Source organism: Engystomops pustulosus, chromosome 7 (assembly GCF_040894005.1).
Source record: "Engystomops pustulosus chromosome 7, aEngPut4.maternal, whole genome shotgun sequence".
NCBI classification, from domain to species: Eukaryota; Metazoa; Chordata; class Amphibia; order Anura; family Leptodactylidae; genus Engystomops; species Engystomops pustulosus.
Window position 1 is genome coordinate 40,641,787 of NC_092417.1, and position 13,697 is coordinate 40,655,483.

General features: G+C 40.4%; 1 protein-coding gene across 1 annotated transcript in view; it reads right to left on the bottom strand.

The window, feature by feature from the left end:
• ITPKA (inositol-trisphosphate 3-kinase A) overlaps positions 1-13,697 on the bottom strand; it is a 61,728-nt gene that overhangs the window by 19,069 nt on the left and 28,962 nt on the right. Inside the window, exon 2 of the mRNA XM_072115566.1 lies at positions 2,069-2,159. Coding sequence (XP_071971667.1) covers positions 2,069-2,159 — 91 coding nt within the window. The remainder of the gene's footprint in view (positions 1-2,068; positions 2,160-13,697) is intronic.

A 13,697-nucleotide genomic window follows, 5' to 3' on the forward strand; every position in this document is an offset into this window, starting at 1 on the left:
TTTTTTTTTTTTAAAAGCCCTATCCAGCCCGGCTCCTAAATTTTTTACAACACCTCGACAACCCCTTTAAACAGCCAATGGTAACCTGTAATTAGGTAAAAATGTGAAATCGTGATGACATGTTCCCTTGAAGATGCAGAGGTGATCAAGCTTAACATTTTTTTATAGTTATTACCTGCATTTTCATGTTTAAAGAAAAGGTTTTTTTTAGCTTCCTGCCCCCAAACATGAACGTTTGCAATATTGGGCAACAAACATCTGACCAATGTCAGCAGTCCATGCGTCATGGTGGAATGAGGTTGCACCAATGAAAGTATAAAAGGAGAACAGTGATGTCACTGAACTATATCAGGCCCAAGAAAACTAGCAAAGGAAACTGCTAACCCCCCATATACTTTCATGTGCACGTATCCTAAGTGTGCGATGAGGGACAGCAGGATGTTGGGATTTGTTTGGGCAGATTAATTTTAGAATAAGGCTTGAAAACATCCTGTTCTGTCCTTGAGCAGAGTCAAGGATACAGTTACTTTTAAATGTCGCACTTTTAATTCTTGCGATCGGCATCTGATGTTTTTATTCCTTACTGTAGATTAACTGCCTTGGTTTCCTAAGCATGACCTGTACGAGAGTAAATCATTAACCGCCTGCCAAGGTTAGAGCCACGAAACTGCCAGGTGCTCCCCAACCTGTGCGAAACACATAGGAAGGATCAACACGACGGTGACGAGACAACAAGGGTAGATGCATCTGACGGGTGTCCCTGCGTTGTACAATCTAGCGGGCAGTGTCTGGGTTTACATGGCTTTCTGCTAATCTTATCAATGAAATAACACGTTACACTTTTTTCACATGAGAACTGTAACAGAGTGGCCCGGGTGACGTCAGAAGGAATACTCCAGCTGGAATTGCGTAGTATCATTACACATGGAAGGAAATCCCCAGACTGAAATACATTATGTTCCAGATACTATACTATATGGACGCAATGTCAAGCTGCAGAATCCATGGCATTTAGGGTGCGTAACAAGAGGGAAATGTGTCAATCAAAAATTTCTATGAATCCCAATTTAGTCCAGCAGGATTTAAAGGGAACCTGTCAGTAGGTTTGAGGCCCCTTGAGGCCCCTAAGGTGGGCAGCTATCGCCTAAGCTGTGTCTGAGATTCCAGGTGGTAAAAGCAATGGGTGCCCGTTGACTTGAATTTGCTTTGGACTCCCTGCATAGGCATGAAAGAAACATGATCTGGAAGGTGTTATTGGTTTATTAGGTCAATTTCTGATAACAGGTTCCCTTAAAGGGTTAGGTCCCGGTTGGTAAATCTTTACTTTATGGGCCCCAAGTGAAGTACAACTAAAGACTTATACCTAACGCAGTTCTTACTTCTAGTTCAGAGCGGCGCCTTCCACCACTGCCACTGTTATTGTACGTAGGCTCCGGGGTAATTTCAGGTCAACCACGCACCTTAACCACAACCTTATAATAATAATTCCTTTATTTATATAGCTCACACAGATTACGCAGCGCTGCACAGAGCTTACCAAACCAGTCCCTGTCCCCATTGGGGCTCACAATCTAATCAACCTACCTGTATGTTTTGGAGTGTGGGAGGAAACTAGAGGACCCGGAGGAAACCCACAAAAACACGGAGAGAACATACAAACTCTTTGCAGATATTGACCCTCAGACCCCCAGTGCTGCAGGGCTGTAATGCTAACCACTAAGCCACCATGCTGCCCGTAGAGGTTGCAACTGCGCACTGTCCACAAGGCCTCAACCTTGAGCCTCTGGATTACAACACAGGACGTCGGTGACGGGAAGCAGCCCGTATAAGTTGTTTGCCATTTTTACCATGCCTGGAGCCCTAAACTAAAGTTTTGATCCCTGACTACTCCTTTAATGCACCCAGAGGACTGATAGACTTCTATGCTGCCCTATGTAAAGACAACATATCACATCTCCCGATCCTAAAAGATACATGTAACTTTAAAATCTGATTAAACAATAAGACAATATTTTTAAAGATAAGAGTTTAGTAAGAGTTACTTGAAGGATGTCTCTAGAGCACTCACCATTATGGCCAGCGAGCTGCACCCAGCGTCTCTTAAAAGGGCTAATAACAGGAATGTTCACAATGGTTCTGATCTTCTGCCAAGATTTGTTCTGCAAGCAAACGGGAGACAATTAGTGTTATGTAACAGAAGGAAAAACATTTGTGATGCTAAAGTAGGAGAAAGGTACATTCATCAGAAAATCAGAAAGGTGATTATCAGTCCAATGCTATGCGGCCGCCATGGCGCCATTTATCGGCCCAGCAAAGACAGATGTCCGGCTTTTTATACACTCAGCCCTAAATTTTTGGATCACGAGCCTAGGATAACATGTCATTGTGATATTATGGTATAAAGTGGCATATAAAGAATTCCAGGGGCTGGTACACCCCTGTCATTTTGCCGACATCTGTATAATTTATATACACTAGGTTAATCTAGATTACCTGAGTAAACAACGTTGAGTACATTGAGCAAACATGAAATTATCATTAAACCTGAATATGTGCCCATAACCGGCACTCCCCGAAGTGACTCACATTGCATTGCAGGCCTCTGGCTGTATCATTCCCCAGATTGTAAAAAACAATAGCAAGTAGGAACTTCTAAACTAATACTCACAACTACCTCCTCTTCCCTACGCTACACGTGAATGTACACACTGTACTTCTGCATTCGGGTATTTGTAGTCATTGTACGACTTGTATTCTTGTAAGAGCAACCTCAATTTTTTTCGATTTCACAGATTTTCTTCCTCTTTTTAGTGTATTCATGACATATGTTACATCCCAGTAGTCGTGACCTTGAGCATGGGATTGTCGCTCAGTGATGTTATGTAATTGTCTCCAGCCATACCATTGAAGAATGACCCCAACTTACAGTCAGATCACAGGCACCGGATATAGTAATAAGTATGTGTCAAGAAAGAAGTTTGTACTTGTCCTAAAACAGTTTCTAAACCTGTTGTAATCTGATGTGTGGAAAGCCTATATGACTACTTAGTCATGTAGTATCTTCGGTAATATGGAAAACAAGCAGTCCACCATTTTTGTGCCCACGGTCTTCCACCAACCGTAATCCGGCCCTGATGCCTCCACATTTTCAACTCCTTATAAATCCAATATAATTATAAAAAATTAAACCTGTGGCATGTTCCATTGCACTGACATCCTACAGACCCATAGTACAGGTAGTACATTGTCCTATTGGCTTATCGTTGTAACACAGCTATTACCTAAGAGATCAGTATAGGAGAGCTCTGCTCAGCTCTCCTATACTGAATCCTTCTGAAATCAGGTAACAAAATGTAACTCCAAAAGTAGTTTGTATCTTATCAATTAAGATAAGATCCAGGTACAAACCATTAGCCCAGACACAGCCATATCCGATGCATCCATCACACAAGCCATTAGATGATACTTACTATACATGCATCCATGAGCCCGGCACTTTAATTGCTTTTGCCTCTTCTAAAAGTAATATCACATTCAATTATTTAGGTGAAATTCATTTAATTTTACTGTAAAATGTATTATTTTACTCCCTGGGTACCTAGAGACCTACCAGTTATCTGAGGCAAAAATAAACAATGAAGGGTCCAAGTTCAATGAGGATGATTTATCAGGGCTTGTATGAGATGACTTACATGCCTTGTTTTCTGGCATACATGCCCTCAAATAGTCACATTTCCTGGCACATTGCCAGGAATTGCAACTATTTACCCCCTTACGCCACATCCATTACAATTAGACGTGAAAGGGAACATTGTGGGGTGCTCCAGCCCTGTGTCTGTGCACCAACTATAGCCTTTGCCAGGAACTGGTAGGTTAAAGCACAACTTCCCGGTAGCGCAGTCGGCCGCTGAATTTACCAGGAGGCCAAAGCCACCTAACAGAACTGGCATGGGGGTAGGGATGGGATATAATCCCTTCTCCAATGGCTACAAACAGATTTTGAAAACTATGAGGAATCAATTCACAAAATATAAATTGGGAAATTGCTTAAAGACTATGTACATCTTCAGGGGCAACTCTTTTACATTACTGCACTGCATATATTATAGTGTCAAATTATTTCTCTTCTTAGCTATTATTATTTAGCTTCTTAAGCCCTTTGGATACTGATTAATGGTCAATCTGTTAAGAATATAGTTTTAATATCCACTTGGGAGAAGATAATGGGTTTTTCTGGGGGAAAAACAATGATCAGTGATATTTAGGTAAATTTATATGCATAATGGGCCGCAAACAGGCTCTATTGCTGTCCTGTTATAGCTTGTGGACATCGGTGGATGCACAAAGTCCATATGAAATGAGAGTCAGCACCGCAGTCTGCATATGAATAGGACCTGCTCTATATTTTGTAGCACAGGCTCACAATAGACTTCAATGGAGGCGATTTGTAGAGCAAGCTCATGACCCCCTCCCCCCCCTCTGTATACAGTAGAAACATCTAGAGTAGAGAAGAAAAAACAAACACATTTGTTCACGAAAACCTGTGTTTTTAACCTATATTAGATACAAAGCAATGATAAAAAAACTGTTTCTAGCATTTTTATCCTTATAGGAGACCTTTCCATTTGTATTGTACTAGTATTTTAGGCAGATAACTAAATAACACAAGTAAAGTCCTGAAAGATAAAGCTGTAGTAGGGGTGCCATAAGGGTCTATGGGACCTGTCTCTCAACTGCGTTATACTTAGAGCCTCCCTATATGTAAAACATACTGACAGTAAATTTCATTGTGTCTACTATTATTTTTAACACATTTCCAGCATAGTATGAGCAGCACTTCTCTAAATAGATCTCTAATAGCAGCAGTAGTCATGTCGTAAGTACAAAGCCGTCACACGTTCTGCAGCCTAAGTGCTAATATCCACATCTCAAACTTTGAATATAAATAGAAAAGATTACATGATATTACTCAAGATCTGTACAAAAAAAACTATTTACTAATTCACAGAATAAAATGAGAATTTATTTGTGCAATGCCTCCGTGAGTAACAGTACACTCCATTTATAAAATTGTGCAGAAGACTTCCTTTTCGGTTTCAATGACCTAATAACTGAGTGCTCTTCTGCTTGGACACTGACATATTGGGGGTCATTTACTAAGGGCCCGAATCGCGTTTTCCCTACGTGTTACCCGAATATTTTCGATTTGCGCCGATTGTACCTGAATTGCCCCGGGATTGTGTCGCACGCGATCGGATTGTGGCGCATCGGCGCCGGCATGCACGCGACGGAAATCGGGGGGCGTGGCCGAACGAAAACCCGACGTATTCGGAAAAACCGCCGCATTTAAGAACGGAAAATGTGTCGCTTGGGGAGCGCTTACCTTCACCTGGTCCGTGGTGGTGCATTCCGGCGCGATGAGATGACTTTCAGTGCAGCAGCGCCACCTGGTGGACGGCGGAGGAACTGCCTTCATGAATCCCGTCCGGACCTGAATCCAGAGCAGAGAACGCGCCGCTGGATCGCGAATGGGCCGGGTAAGTAAATCTGCCCCATTAACTGAACTCTCTGGTAGAATCCACCGGCAACTTCTTATTTTCACTGCAGTGCCCCCACAGGGGAAATTGAGTATAGCATAATATTTACTAAAATCTATTTGGTCCTCTAAACTAGGAGACTTCAGTCTTTCCCACACAAAACAGCTTCTAAAATTAATTTTAAAAAATAAGGTCAAGCAGAATAAAGCACAACCTACCTTATTGTCCAGACTCTGAATTACATTGTTATTCATTACACTGGAATCTACAGATTCAACTTCATGACTCGTCTCCATCATGCAAAGCTTCAAAAACCAAAGACAGCAGACAAAAACTCCATCTCTCTCTTCACACCATTGTCTGCCAGATTCCAGAAGAAGACGAGATTCTTCAAATATATAACCTTTCCCCAGAGTCTTCAGCCTAAATGAGCTACTGCCAACTCAATATCTGTTTTCTCTCATTAATCCAGTTTTATAATTATAAGTCTCCAATGACATCTTAACAAAGTAGTGGAAATAACTTAAATTACTGCAGTTCCCTTAAGAGCAGGAAATTGGAACATAAAATAGGATTGGGTATTTCTGACACAGAAAGGGAACCCTAGTCCAAATATATAGGAACAAATCTTTATATTCATAACAGAGCCCTATTAACTGACCCCCTTCTTTTTGCTAAAAAATGTTTCCCTTACATCCCCATAAATAAACTTTATCTTATATTAGCTTTACCTCCTGGCGTTCCCCTGGATAGTAAATAACCGCTCTTAGCTATAACTGCAGTCATCTGAGATGATCATACGGTAGATAATTGCAGTTCTGGATGTGACTGGAGTATCTATCTATATCTAACAATATCTTTCTATATATCAATCTATCATATCACATCACGCATTACTTCACATATTACCTCACACATAAGTTGTCTTATACTAATAGCCTATAGCAGTGGTGGCGAACCTATGGCACTGGTGCCAGAGCCGGCACTTGGAGCCCTCTCTGTGGGCACCCGGCCATAACCCAGCATGAAGTTCACCAGACAGAACTCAAAGAATCTTCCAGCAGAATCTTCCTACAATGATAGATGAGTTTGCCCTCCTCCTTTCAACTGCGTTGGTGTCTTTAGGAGGCTGAACAATTGAAAGTTGTCAAAGAACAAGGAGAAATAAATTACTGGCACTTTGCAATAAATAAATGGCTTTTGGTTGAAGTTTGGCCACTCAGGCTCTAAAAGGTTCGCCATCACTGGCCTATAGTAACAAATCAAAACTCAGAGCTCATATTAATGACATATGGCAAAATAGAAACTGAGCTGAGATCGGTTTCTTACTGCCAAAGCAGCCAGCAGACAATGGCTCCTGTAGATGGTCATTAATAAGTATATTTTGGAAAGCGGGTGATGAAATCAAAACTCAGTGTATGACGTTCCCTTAGTCACAGGGAACGGCTGCGCAAAATCTGGTGACTGTAAATGTAAACAGTCGGACATACACACACATTCACTCAGTTTTATATATTATCCTACCTGGCATCAAAGGGGGTGTGACCTGCTTGGCCGACCCCTCCCATCTACTCCTCCCCATGCCTCTTCTCAGCATGTCATCTGCCCAGGATGATGTAATCTAAGGTCCTTTAATCAGTTACATTTGCTACTTCTACCTCATGTTTGTGTCTGATTACATGAAATCACAGCATGCCTCCATGGGAACAAGTAGAAATCATGCTGTGATTTCATGTGATCAGATACACCAGATGCATACATGGATTAGAAATTGTAAATGTAACAGGACCTTAGATGACATCACCCTGGTCACATGTTATTAAGTACCCAATTATGTAACAGAGCTCTCTCTCAATGTTCCACACAGAACCACGTCCTAGCAGTGAGACCTGTCAATCAGGAACAAGGCAGGGCAGTGCAAGTAAAATTTACTATGTAGGACTCACTCAGTGTCATTGGACTCACATCAGGTGAGTTGAATATAGGTTAACAAACTGATTTTTTTTAACGTTTCAGCCATGGAGAGGAACCATGCAGGGATAATGGCAATGATTTTTAATCATAGTTTTTAAAGAAGTATTTATTTTGTGTGGGTTAATCCAAAATTAATAATAATAAATAAATCTCACTAACCTCTGCCAACATTATTATTTCTGATACGTTAAAGGTGCAGGACAAAAGAAACCCCAGATGTGATGCCAATGGTGCCCCAAGATCTACACTGGATATAATGTGGTCCTCTGGCATCTGTTGGGGTTTCCATTTTTTTTATATAACTACTTTACTTTTTATTCGTTTTTGGTGGAACCTGTACGAAGCCTCCTAATGGAGCCTCCGATATCTTTCCATGATTTTACAGGTTTGTTCATATAGTCAGGAGTCATATAATTGCAGGTAATCTATAAAACCATTTGAAATGACTGTCACTATTTACAAAAATTAAAAAACAGAATGGTCAAATTATAACTTGCCGTGCCACTCCTTTTTTGGCAATCTAATATTTTGGCACCTTCTAAAATTAGGTGTGTTTGTCCGTACACCTACTGGGTGAGGCATTCATGAGCAAAGGAATGCACTCTTGTAGCAAGATCCGGCAAGTGACAGAAATACAGCACATATCAAACTTTCATCTGGAACACACTTTGTCACAAACACAAGCAGGAAGACATAGAAGTCTATTGTTCCTAATTAATTGTTCTGAGAGTAGTCTCCACCGGCAACAAATCGGTGAAAGAGTACAGGTTTTTTTTGGATTATCTTTCATGTGACATACAGAGACAGAATCTATTACAAATATTTGATGTGTATAAGGGAACCAGTTACTAGTGTCCTGTGATTACAGCAGCCTCTGTACTTATTCCAGTCCTGTGATTACAGCAGCCTCTGTACTTATTCCAGTCCTGTGATTACAGCAGCCTCTGTACTTATTATTCCAGTCCTGTGATTACAGCAGCCTCTGTACTTATTCCAGTAACATGCAAAAGTTTATTGATAGCGGAATAACACATGTGATTTATCGTTCTTGTAGAAACAATGAACATGATCAACATGATCCTTGATACATGGTCCTTGTATGATAACAACCTTCAAAGAAATATGCTTTATAGAGAATTAGCTCTTTATACTGTAGGTTTTGTATATGAGATCACTATGAAATTTTTAACATTTCTATTTGCTTCTGTCCGGAGGTTTCCTTCAAAAAAATTAATTCTCGAAAAATGCCTCTAAAACGGCTTATACTGAAGACTGTAGTAAGGAACCACATGTAAAAAAGCAAAGACCAGACCACCCAACATTTTGAGATCTGAGCCAAGTGAACAATAATATTGCCTAATTTACAATAATTCAAGCCAGCTAGCCCTTGCCACCCCCCCCCCCCAGTATATAGCCTGCCAGCCCCTGCAGTATATAGCCAGTCATACAGATTTTAGGTTGCACATTATATACTTTACGGCTCATTAGCTTTCGCTGCATAGAAACTCTCAATGTAAACATAACCCTGAAGACACATGGCTAAGAGGTAGGAAGACAACTACATACATACATGCATGGATTCTTAATGAATGTTAACACAATCTGGAGTCAAATATATCCATTTGTTTGGTTTACCACTTTTTTGTGTAAAACATGTTTTACTGTTAGGGAGAAAGCTACAGCTAATTCCCACCTATAAAAGAGCTCAGAATAGAAGTTCTTGAACAACTACCAGTGTGTGTATACAATGAATACTGACAATACAGCTTCATTTTCCTCAATGTCCGTCCTGCTGTCATGTTGGCAAGTAGCTGTATAAACTCTACATTATTTTGTCTACCTTGAAGCTAGCCTTTACTTCACTGCAATCTCTTAATGGAAATGAAGCAAGGACACTTACTCATAGATCGAAGCACAGTGGCTCTGGTAATCTTATATTTGTTATCCATGACCTTCTTCTAAAAATCAAGTTTTAAAATTATACTAATCAGCCTGAATGGCTCCTGGAGGTGTAACCAGAGCATAATTCCATGTTCCCTTCCATACTGCAGCTTCACAGGCTTTTACAATGTCTCCCCCTCTGTTCTACCATCACTTCCCTCTCCCTCTGCCTAATGTAATATATCTGTCAGAGGGATGCATTCCGTCAGAATAAAACAGCCTATTTAATCTGAAGCTTGGAAAGGCACTGGTAACACCCCCCAAAGCCTGTCAGGCTCATTAGCATAATTTTAAAAGTTGATTTCAGAAGGAAGAAGGCCATGAATAACAAATATAAGAAGATTACCACAGTCACAGTGCCTGGATCTATGAGTAAGTGGTTTATCATGCTGGATTTCCTTTAATATTTTAGTATTCCTTATGCCATTTAATTTCTACTGTCAAAATGGCACAGCAGGAAGATCCATACAATATGGATTATGGCGCAAACGTTTCAAGTATATTTGAGACTATACCTCTCTCTTAAGTAGTTGCTGTTAAAGGAAATCTAAGGCTTGGTTTTGATGGTAGATTTCCTTTAACCTACTTGATGATAAGTTTACAGACCCCATATACAAACTCACAGTCATTCAGTTGCAAGTGAAGCCTGTAATACAGAATACAGGCAGTCCCCGGGTTACGTACAAGATAGGTTCTGCAGGTTTGTTCTTAAGTTGAATTTGTATGTAAGTATTCTTTATAATTGTAGCCCCAGGCAAAAAATTTTGGATCTGTATGACTATTGGATTTTAAAAATGTTGGGTTGTCATAAGAACCAGGATTAACAATAAAGCTTCATTACAGACACCTGTGATAACTGTTACAGCTGATCACTGTAGCCTAAGGCTAAAGTACAGTAAATTACCAATATCCAGAGGTCCGTTTGTAACTAGGGGTCGTCTGTAAGTCAGGTGTTCTTAAGTAGGGGACCACCTGTACATGTGTGAATCTTTTTAATTTTCTGATGTACCACAGTTTTTGAAGCCAAAACCAGGAGTGGTCTGATGTTTCCTACACTACTTTCCTTGTCTTTTGATCCATATCTGACTTTGGTAACATACCCTCGAATACAGATAACTGCTGGATCTCTAATACTAACACTTTTGGTGCGGTGCGGGGTCTTGTCATCAAGCAAAGCTGGACATGTAATTGTACATAGAGAAAGATAAGGGCACATGAGGCATAAACAGATGTTATAAGCCAGTTTCAAGAAAATGACAAAGAAGAGAAAGATTACTAGATCAGCGTAGGGATAAGCCGAGGTCAAGATCATAACTTGGCTTGACTTCCCCTGTCCAAGAACTGTAAGTGGAGAGCTAGTGAGTAACAGACTCCTTAAAGGGAACCTGTCAGCAGAAATTGACCTAATAAACCACAACCAGTATATTGTGAAGCAGCTGAACATCTTCTAGATCATGTTTCTTTCATGGTCCATTGTGGTGGCATCATCCAGAAAATCAACTTTAAAGTGAGATGTAAATTGGCTGTATAAAGTCAAGGAGGCGGAGATTTTAAAACTGAAATCAAGCTCTCACTTCCTCACAAAGCCCCTTCACTGTAATTGATGGTACTGCATACTGATACATCACTAAACAGATCTCCCGAAATCCAATTATTAATTTCAATAACTTAAACTCTCAATAATTTAAACTCTCCGCCTCCTTGACTTTATACAACCAATTTACATCTCACTTCAAAGTTGATTTTCTGGATGATGCCACCTCACTGGACCATGAAAGAAACTTGATCTGGAAGGTGTTACGCTGTTTGACAATATACTGGTAGCGGTCTATAAGATCAATAGTGAATGATAGGTTCCCTTTAAAGGAAATATACCAGGAAAACTTACTCATAGATGCAGGTACCGTGACTGTGCTGACTTGTTAAAAAAAATGTAAAAGATGATTTTAGAAGGAAGGAGGCCATGGATAACAAATATAAGAAGATTACCACAGTCACTGTGCCTGGATCTATGAGTAAGTGTCCCTGGTTTATCATAATGGATTTTAATGGTAGATTTTCTTTTAGGTCTCAAATGCCCCCATTTTGGTGGGGTTGGAATGCACTCCGAAAACCATATCAAATCTAACAAATGCTAAGATAGTCAGAGAATGAGGTTTCTGTGAAATTTATAATAGGGTGTCCTGGCATGACTTTTAACCTGATGACCTCCCATTCCTCCTATGAGATAAGTCAGGTCAAATTACACTTGTCACAGTTTCTCTTTCGGGTTTATCTAAATAGATGTTGTCTCAGCCACCCAGATGAAAGATGGTAACAACAGTGTGTAGTAGAACAAACAGGATGTGGTAAGGCACCTCTCTTATTATAAAGAAAGGAATCCCCTAGTTGGTGACACATGACATAGATATGCTCTTCACTTCCCAAACGGTGAGACACACCATCACGGCATTTCAAGGTCATTCAAGGCTGGCTTTTCAAAAAAAGTTTTATTAAAACATATTTATTTTGGATGCACGTCTACCAAAAATGGTTTGGGGGAGAATAGATATTTACTAGCTGGTGTGAATACGGAATGAATGAATATCACTGAATGTAATTATAAAACATTTTAAATTAAAAAAAAAGAATTGTAAAATTTCAAACTTATATAAAAGTACCCATAGATATATTGTTTTACAAAGGGACACTCCAACAAAAACATATGAACCTACTCGGTAAAGGGTTGCAGCAGTGATTGAAGAGTATGTTGATCCATAAACTCATGGGTTTGGTCCTCCAGTTGGCAACCCTTGGAGGACTCCCCATAAACAACAGCTGGCACCAAGGAGCAGTACAACATGACATCTAGGGATTGCATTTTAGACATGTGCATGAGTCAAGCCAGCTGGAGGTTAGCTGGTAGTCGTAGTCAGGGCAAGTGGAAGGCAGGTAGACACCAGCTTGTCTGCAAAATTGGAGACTGTGTTAGGTAGCAGCCCTGGAAAGCTTTGCCACCATACCCTGTACATGTTATTAGAGCTGTAGCAGGCCTTGAGTTGAGTGTGAGGACATGCCCCCAGTGCTCCAGGTCCAGCTACAATCCAACATATACAATGGTAAGATTAAACATCTCTCAAGGGCCAAGACCTAACAAGGTCATTTTCAAAACTGATAGAAGACTCCCTTACACCCCGCTGCAGGCAACAAGAACCTATCAGACCTTATTACTCAGGAACAGACTGAATGGAAAACAGATTTTAGGGCGCATGGGCATTGCCTGAGGTCATACAGGTTCTTTAAAATCCCAACCCAGTACACAGAGTAATGGTAAACTGTTTTGGGAAAACAGAAAATTAAGGATGAGAACATGGGGCACTGAAGTGGCTGAATCATTACAAGAAACTTCCTTCCTTTAGACTCCCTAATGAGTTATTACTGGGCTATGAAGCCTGCTAATTAATGGCCCAAGTGTGTTCTGGCCGTCGCATAGCAATTCTCTTCAATCACGCGGACCCATGGGTGATATCAAGATCTTCATGCTCACTTCCTTCGAAGACGATGTTTTTAAACTAAGGAGAGGATATCCTGGCATCGACAAGCTCTAGTGGGAGAAGTTAGAGGCTGGAGGTCTTCTTTAATGGCATTATTTACAGGAAGTCCAGAACAATGTCTATCCCAAGGATTCTAACTTACCTTAAATACCTCCAGTCTAAAGAGCTTCCAGGTATAAACATATCAGATAAGGAGCAGACGCATACATGTGCTAAGGCACTTCAGTACAAGAAAGCCGCTTATACTGTAGATACATGGCCATGCTATCTACCTACTGATGGTTAGATGCATGCAATATCCATAAAGGCAAATACTACTTTATATGCTGTAAGACGCCGCAGATATAACCTTCACAAGCTCAGCACTGTCCTTGACATTCATGTATTCACTCTTCCCACTTCATAGCAGGACTTAAATGTTACGTTTTTCATGCAAGCCTCAAGACAAAAAAAAAGTATGATAATATAACAAATGTATAGAAAAAAAAACAACTAGTTATCCAACCATTAAACAGTAAGAATTTTGGATGGCTCCGGGTTCACCATCGGTAGCAGTACTTCCAGCTTCCGTAATGATGTCCCGTCACTGTGTAGAGTTGTTAACTGAGAAAAATGGGTAAGACTTAAGGGTGTATTCACACCAATGTATGAGGGACACATATCGGCTGGCCTGAGATACGCCCCCCAAAGGCGGTTATGGCGCCCAGGCTCT